General features: G+C 46.2%; 1 protein-coding gene and 1 long non-coding RNA gene across 3 annotated transcripts in view; one reads left to right on the plus strand and one right to left on the minus strand.

The window, feature by feature from the left end:
* Positions 1-2057, minus strand: part of LOC106146565 — a 32851-nt gene extending 30794 nt beyond the window's left edge. Inside the window, exons 1-2 of the long non-coding RNA XR_001231057.1 lie at positions 1963-2057; positions 761-1033 (exon numbers count right to left, since the gene is read on the minus strand). This is a non-coding gene — a long non-coding RNA (uncharacterized LOC106146565). The remainder of the gene's footprint in view (positions 1-760; positions 1034-1962) is intronic.
* A 26-nt stretch (positions 2058-2083) lies between these two features.
* The window catches only part of Terf2 (telomeric repeat binding factor 2), a 25409-nt gene continuing 19263 nt past the window's right edge, over positions 2084-8229 (plus strand). Inside the window, exons 1-3 of one of the 2 annotated variants that reach the window (XM_005403563.2) lie at positions 2084-2509; positions 2602-2697; positions 3605-3735. In XM_005403563.2, the coding sequence (XP_005403620.1) occupies positions 2131-2509; positions 2602-2697; positions 3605-3735 (606 nt within the window). In that variant the 5' untranslated portion in view covers positions 2084-2130. The remainder of the gene's footprint in view (positions 2510-2601; positions 2698-3604; positions 3736-8229) is intronic. The other variant, XM_005403561.2, reaches the window with a different exon arrangement.

The raw sequence follows: 8229 nt of genomic DNA on the forward strand, positions 1-8229 counted from the left end.
CTATTTCCAAAAAATAACAAAATAAAAAATAAAGTCCTAATCCTGTCACTAGCTAATCCAATCTAATTTCAAGAAATGTGTCAAGCCCTTGATCTGGTTCTGAGAGGTACTAACTGTGATGAATGCATCTCAAGAAAGATGTATAAGCCAGGAATATAGCTCAGCAGCACAGCGCCTGCCTGGCAAGTGCAAGGTCCTGAGTTCAATTCCCGGTACCAAAAAAAAAAAAAAGGTGTATGATAAGGTGCTGAGGAGGGAGCACCTGAGTGGCCTAGAAAGTAAGAAAATGATGCCAGCATGGTGGTGCACGCCTGTAATCCCAGCACTCAGGAGGCTGAGGCAAGAGGACTGCCACAAGTTTGAGGCCAGCATGGGCTACATAGTGAGACCCTGTTTCAAAAAATAAAAGGGAGTGGGAAGTAGGCTGAAGATGTAGCTCAGTGCCCACCAGGTTCAATCCCCAGTAATGTAGAAAGGAAGGAGGGAAGCCAGACAGCCAGCGGAGGGACAAGAAGGACTCAGCTACGTGAATACACATACTTTGCTGTGACAAGAACTTGAAATGTATTCTCCCATCCCCTCCAGAGGGGAGGTCTTACCAGACTCGGTGTGACAACCTGGAGTGAACTCCAAGAGAAAGTGACCCCACGCCTAAGCAGATCCCACTACTGGACCCCAAAGTACACACTGTGTTAGTCGGCTTTCTGTTGTTTTAACAAATATCAGAGATGATGGTTAACTTATCAGACAGAAGTCTTACCTCGGCTCACAGTTTTGCAGGTCTGCGTCCACAACGGCTTGGTCCCTTGCTTTTGGGCCTGCCACAAGGCAGCACAATATGGCAGGGGTGTGTGGCTGTGGCAAAGCTCCTAACCTCTTGGCAATTATGGGTAAAAAGAGGAAGAGATGGGTGGGTGAGATGGTGGCTGCCACGGCTGCCGTCATCCTCTGGCAGACCACGCCCCCAGGGACGTGCTAGGCCCCACCTCTGAAAGGCCCCACCGCTGCTGATGGCACTGCTGCCGGAACTGTGCTGGAACACATAAAACGTGGAGAATGCAGTCTGTGGCGGGATAAACTGTCAGTCACTCCTCCAAGGACTGAGAGCTCTGGCTGCTACAAGACCACATCCCCTTAGCCTTGGGGCTAAGCCCCAAAGCCTGACCACTAACACGGGCACGGCCTCTGTCCCTAAGGGATCTACAATCGCGAGGGAAGGACAAGGACCTCACTTGTGTTGGGTTCTACCTCTCCTGAGAAGCTGCTCCTATAACGGCCCCCCTGCAGATGGCCTGCTACAAGCCGGGAAAGGAGTGCACACCTGGAAAGGAGTTCAAGGCCAGCCTGGGCTACAGAGTGAGTTCCAGACAAGCCGGAACTACGTAGTGAGACTCAAAAAGGAAACAAAAAAAATTGCTTTCTATAGAGGACTACGTGCATCCTAAGAAATTAGACTGTAAACAGTTTGGAACTGGGCCACGGATGTAGCTCAATGGGAGAGCACCGTGGCATGCAGGAGGTCCTGGGGTGACGCCCGCATACACACAGACACACACGCGCGCGCGCACACACACCGATGTACTACTCTTCACTCACTACCTTGTTTATCTTATTTCCTATGAGATTTGTTTTAAGAAAAAAAATGGCAGAAAAACTCTGAGTTTCATACTTTTATCATCTCTTTAAGTATACAAATTCAACTGTTAGGAAATTATGGAAACAATTTCGAATTTGTACAATGATATAGCTAAGCAATCTTCCTTTATTTACTCTTTTTTGTTTTTCTTCTGAGACAGTATCTTGCTATGTAACTCAGGCTGGCCTTGAGCTCACTATGTAGCCCAGGGTGCCCTGCGAACTCGAGGCAATCGTCCAGCCTTAGCCTCCCGAGGGCTGGGATTAGACGCGTACGCCACCGCAACCAACCCGCAGTACTTTGTAAATTCGGAGTAGAGTGCGCACCCAATTGAAAACCTGCAGGCTTTCTGGCCCGGATGATAAGGACTTCAAGCCCCAGCAGGCATTGCGGCGGGCAGTTCGGGAACTACGGAGGCCGAGTGGGGGGAAGTGAAGCTCCCCTGTCCTTTCCCTCCCAGAAGCCCGCGGGCGGCTCGGAGCGCGGTTCGTATCATGGCCGCGGGAGCCGGGACTGCGGGCTCCGCTTCCGGCGCGGGCGTCGTGCGTGACCCGGCGGCGTCACAGCCGAGGAAGCGGCCGAGCAGGGAGGGCGGGGAGGGTGCGCGACGGTCGGACGCGATGGCGGGAGGAGGCGGGAGCGGCGATGGCAGCGGGAGGGCTGGAGGCCGGCGGGCGTCCCGTAGTAGCGGGCGGGCTCGGCGGGGACGCCACGAGTCGGGGCTGGGGGGCGCGGCGGAGCGAGGCGCGGGGGAGGCCAGGCTGGAGGAGGCGGTCAACCGCTGGGTGCTCAAGTTCTACTTCCACGAGGCGCTGCGGGCCTTTCGGAGTAGCCGGTACGCGGACTTCAGGCAGATCCGGGACATCATGCAGGGTGAGGGCCGGGCCGGGCCGGGCCGGGGGCGGAGGAGGGTCTGCGGGGCCCGGGTGTCGCGGTGGCCGAGCCGACCATGTCTTCTTTCCCAGCTTTGCTTGTCAGGCCCTTGGGGAAGGAGCATACGGTGTCCCGGTTGCTGCGGGTTATGCAGTGTCTGTCGCGCATTGAAGAAGGGGAAAATTTAGGTATGGTTATTTCGTGTTCTTTTCTGGGCTTACTTATGTAGGATTTTGTTGTTTTCAAACTTATCGGGAACTGAAGGGTTCCAGGTTCAGGTGCGCTGCTGTTTGCATCTCAGTGGGCCTTTTCACTGACAGCGGATATATTCTCTGTCTCTAGTTTTCTACAGTCAAGGTTCTCTTAGTCGCTTTCCTGTGGTTTTTGTTTTCGCCCACCTGTTAATTGTTCACCGAACTTTGTTGTCAGAAGTGAGCTATGCTGGTGTGGACGTGTTTAATCCCACTCTGGAGTGGTTTTCAGAGCAAGAACCCTTTTGGTTTGTTTGTTTTTTTTCACCACGCTGAATTGAACTTGACAGCTGTTTAGCGAACTGTCTTCCGTTTTTTATCCACTTGTATCTTAAAAGGATGTATTATCTTGAGTTTAGTTGGGAAGCCGATATGTCTGTTAACAGATAGTTTAGCTATCTGGAAAAGAATGAAAGATAATCTCTTTAAATTCATTAATTTGGAAAGAAAAAGTTAAATTCATTAATTTAAATTTGACCCCTTGAGCCGGGCGTGGTGACGCACGCCTGTAATTCCAGCACTCGGGAGGCTGAGGCAGGAGGATCCCTGTGACTTCGAGACCAGCCTGGGCTACAAAGTGAGCTCAAGGCCAGCCCGAACTGCATAGCGAGACCCTGTCTCAAAAAGACAGTCAATCAATCAATCAATGCATACATACATGCATACATAAATAAGATCCCTTGCCATGTATGTAAGCTTGTATCAAGTACATCAGCAAAACAAGTGCAAATCTTAATGTATTTGCTTGTTCCTTTCCCATGAGTATGTATATATCTTTGGACATCATTTTTTCTGCTCCGTGGAAAAGAGCTTAAAGTGAAGTGAAAACTGTGCTTTGTTCTAGACTGTTCCTTTGATATGGAGGCTGAGCTCACGCCATTGGAATCAGCTATGAATGTGCTGGAGATGATTAAAACGGAATTTACACTGACAGAAGCAGTGGTCGAATCCAGTAGAAAACTGGTCAAGGAAGCTGTAAGGCTTTATTTTTACATTTTTTTTCTTTTTAATAGAAATCTGAGGTGTTTGAAGACACAGTGCTTAATGTTTTCTGTGTGGTGTGGAGAACAAGCAGGGATGGGGAAAAAATAAGCAAGCACATGCCTGCAGATGGTACCGCAGGTGCCCCTTTTCCCACGCCGGCTCGCCGTGTGCTCTGCTTTTGTGATCTTAGTGGTCTTCTTGCGGCTCTGGCCACGGTACACAGGAAGTAGGTTGGCATACAAGACCGACATTTGGGAGGTAATCGAACCATTCGGAACGCTATGAAAGGGCCACTAGTATCAGGTCTAGGGTTTGGTAACCCTGTGTAGAATAAACCGAAGGGAATGGCTGGGGCCACGGGAAGTACAGGACTGACTTAGAGCTCTTCCATGCAGTTGTCTGTAGAGCTTGGAGGACATGCCCTTTGAACAGACTAGAATGAGAGGTGCTGAGATAATGAGCAAGCTAGCAAAACAAGAATGTTAGAAGAACGGCACAGGTGGTATGAACACTAAGAGGAAAGCTAATAGCCAGGTATAGTGACACAAACCTGTAATCCCTGGAGCTCTGGGAGGCTCAGAAACAGAGGATCGTAAATTCCAGCCCAGCCTGGGCAACTCAGACCCTCTCAGGAAGGGCTGAGGACATAGCTCAGTGTGAAGGCTGGGGTTCAGTTCCCAGTAGACCACAAAAAAAGAGAGAAAGGAGAAAGCTAATGAAATATCTAGGCATTTGGGACTGTCACTGTGTCATTGCCCAGGTTGCATCAAGTAGTAGAACTTACTTAAAAGCGTTAGGAATGACTGTGGGAACCAGTCAGAAAAAAATATTTTTCTTCGCTGCGTAACCGAGGCTGGAACTGTGGAAGCAGAGGTAGAGGTGGGGTTGAAGAACAACAGATCAGCGTTGCCTTTGTGAGGGAAAGTAGGGAAGTTGGAGGAAAGGAGCACCCCTTAAAAGGATGTAACCCCAGAGGTGGAGATAGGATGGAGGAGGAAAAGCACGCTTAGCAAGGAAAACACTGGCTGCGTACAGGGTACTCAGGTATCCTGTTAAAGAAAACTAATGTGCATGGAGTGCAGATATTTTATTTATTCAGTTAAGGACCTTGAGCAGGCACTGCTTTTGGTCATGTGAAGTATGTTTAGGTAATTATTATTCATTTCCAAAGAGAAATAATTCCAAGAATTGCTTTTTGTATAGGTGAGTCAGGTTTGTAATAGGGGTAAGATGCCAGAAAAAAGTCATTGGCTAGGGAAGAGAAATCCGTGCCTACTTTCAAAAGAGCGAAACTTGTTTTAAATGGGAAGAAATGAGCTGAGTATGGTGGCACACAGCTGTGATCCCAGCCCTTGGTAGACTGAGGCAGGGAGCTTGCCATGAGCTTGAGGCCAGTCTCGGGTGCACAGTTCAAGGTCAGCCTGAACTGTGTAGTGCGACCCTGTCTCAAAAAACCTAAATAAAGAAATGGTACCAGTTCGGATCTCTTGTTTTGGGGCTTCATTAGGGTGATCTATCAGCTAAATCTAAACCCCCTTTGTCAGCTGTCCCTTACGTTGACTGCCTCATGCTTTTCAGTTCTCTGCTAAGGTCCAGACCTCTTGTTACATTTACATATTACTGTTACTGCAGCGTAACAAATTACTACAAGACTTAGCAGCTTGAAGCCTGTCTCTGTTTTCAAATGTCAGGAATCTGGTTTAGGTGAGTGGTTCTGGCTCACGGTGTCTTGTGAGGTTGTAGTCAAGCTGTCAGCTAAAGCCACAGTCATTTCAGGACTGAGGTGAGGCTAAAGAATGCACTTCTGTGCTCACTTGTGAGGTTCATAGCAGGATTCAGGCAGACCAGACCAGCTCCGAGAGAGTGTGTTGGGGACTGTCAGAAGCGGGAATTACTGGGGACTCTTTCAGAGGCTGACCACAAGTACCTTGATCTCTTTTTTATTAAATGATACTATGTTATTTGTCCTTTCAGTTTACTTTTTAAAGGTTTCTTATTTAGACTCCTAGGATCTGTTAATGGTTATCTTTGAGTAAATACCACAGGGTGCCTAGGCTCAGTGACACCTTTTTTTTTTTTTTTTTTGGAGTCTGAAACGGTCTCACTATGCAGTTCAGACTGGCCTTCAACTCACTTTGTGGCCCAGGCTGGCCTCGAACTCACAGCAATCCTCCTGCCTCAGCCTGGGATTATAGGCTTGCACCACCACGCTCAGCCAGTGACACTTTTTTTTTTTTTTGGTTTTTTTTTTCCGGTACTGGGAATTGAACTCACGACCTCGCACTTGCCAGGCAGGCGCTGTGCCACTGAGCTGAATCCCCAGCCCCCTAGTGACACTTTTTGATGCATTTAAGCTTTGTGAAATGTCACAGTAATTTACTTAAAAGTATATTATGGTTTTTTTTTTTTAAGTTTATCAAGTGAGTTAGAACTTCTCTGTGCCTAGTCTGGGGGTCTCTGGAGTTCTCATCACCCATTTCAGAGGGCAGATGAGGTCAAAATGGTCTGTAACAATATGAAAACATCATTTGACTTCTTCAGTACTTCACATTTGCACTGACACCGCACGAGCAATGGTAAGTAAGATTGCTAAGACCTTGGCAGGATGAGGGGGTGAACTGTACTAGTGGTCACTGTATTCCTCAATGCCAAATGCTTTTTTTTTGGTTTTTGAAACAGGGTCTTGCTATGTAAGGTCTGGCTGACCTTGCCCTCACTGTGTAGCCCAAGCGGCCTCAAATTCATGGTGATCTCCTGTCTCACCCTCCCAAGTGTTGGGATTGCAGGCATGTATGCACTACCATGCCCCACTGCAAATGCGTTTTTGAAAAAACCTGCCTGTTTCAGTCTGGGTGTGGTGGTACAGATCTGTAATCCTAGGACTCTCTGGAGGCTAAGGGAGGAGGATTGAAAGTTTCAAGTCTGTGTGGGTAATTTAGCAAGACTTTCCAAAGAAGCGAGCTGTGGATGTAACTCAGTATGAAGGCTCTGGGTTTCCAGTACCACCAAAAAAACAAACACCAGTTTTAATTAAGGATGTCTTTCCTCAAGTAATAAAAATTTCAGCTGTCTCTCTGTTTGGTACTAGGGAATGAATCCAGAGTCTTCACACTGAGCCAATCCCAGTCCTTTTTAAAATTATTTTGAGACTGGGTCTCCCTAAATTACTAAGTTGCCCAGGCTGTGCTTGATGTTGCGATCCTCCTGCCTCATCCTCCTGCCTCATCCTCCGAGTGCTGCCATTACAGATGTGCGCCACTGCACCCAACCTCATCATTTTATTAAATCTAGGCCCATGAGTAAATATCTTTTGAGTACTGTTTTATATGAGGAAGTAGAGAATCAGACTGTAGCATTTCTGCTGCATAGCAAAACATGATGGTATTCAGGAAAAGCACTTAAGTGATGGAGCGGAATGTTAGTTCTATGGACACCGTTTTCACCTGAAAGAACTGACCAAACTAGGGTTATTCAGATGGGGTATTTGGCAGTCATTTTCTTGAAAATGAACAAAGTGAACCTGTACTTAAAATAGTTGACAGTGTTTGTTGCCAGTAGCAAAATTCAAGCTTTCAAATGAAAAGTTAGAATGGGAAAACTTGTATTTATGTGCTTGGTATCTTCCCAACACTTAGATTTTTCTGAAGGTTATTTATATTAACTGATTTTTAAAATATTTTTAATTAATGAATCAACATTTGGAAGTTGTACATAACTGAGTGAATCACTGTTTTCTAACTAATTGGTGCATGGTGTTATAAAATCATTTATGGGTGAGAGATCCATTTAAAAGATAACCCAAGCTGGGTGTGGTGGTGCATGGCTGTGATCCCAGCACTCAGGAAGCTGAAGCAGGAGGATTGCCTTGAGTTCAAGGAGAGCCTGGGCCACATAGTGAGTTCAAGGCCAGACTGAACTACATAGTTGGACCCTGTTTGAAAAAACCAAAAACAAAAAAAAGTACAAGCCAGACTGGCAAATTTTAATACAGTAAGGAAAGTTTGCTATTAAAATTTGGTATAGAATCAAATTAGAATATCTAATTTTAGGAAAAGTCTCTTGAAATGTTCTTTCCATCTTCTATGTATATAAAGCCAGATTTTTAAAATCTACCTCAGCCAATTCAATATATCACAACAGGTTGCTCATAGAAGCAGTTATGAGAATGTAACCATGTAACCCCCTCTTATTAAACCATATATTAAAAAGATTTGAAAAAATGTAAGACAGTGACACTTACTAAATTTCTAAGTACAATAATTTTTCATAAAGACGTGTTATTTATGTTAATCTGTAATGAGTTGTCTTTTAATTAATAAACATTTAAAAATTTTCTCCATTTTATATTTCTCATTCAGTGAATGTTGACAATATAACCCCTGTAAACAAAAGCTCTTCCTGGTCCTTATTAACATTTAAGAATAAGAGAAGGGGGGCTGGGGATTTAGCTCAGCGGCAAAGCGCCTGCCTGGCAAGCGCAAGGTC

Source organism: Chinchilla lanigera, unplaced genomic scaffold (assembly GCF_000276665.1).
Source record: "Chinchilla lanigera isolate Chin_1 unplaced genomic scaffold, ChiLan1.0 scaffold00083, whole genome shotgun sequence".
Lineage (NCBI taxonomy): Eukaryota > Metazoa > Chordata > Mammalia > Rodentia > Chinchillidae > Chinchilla > Chinchilla lanigera.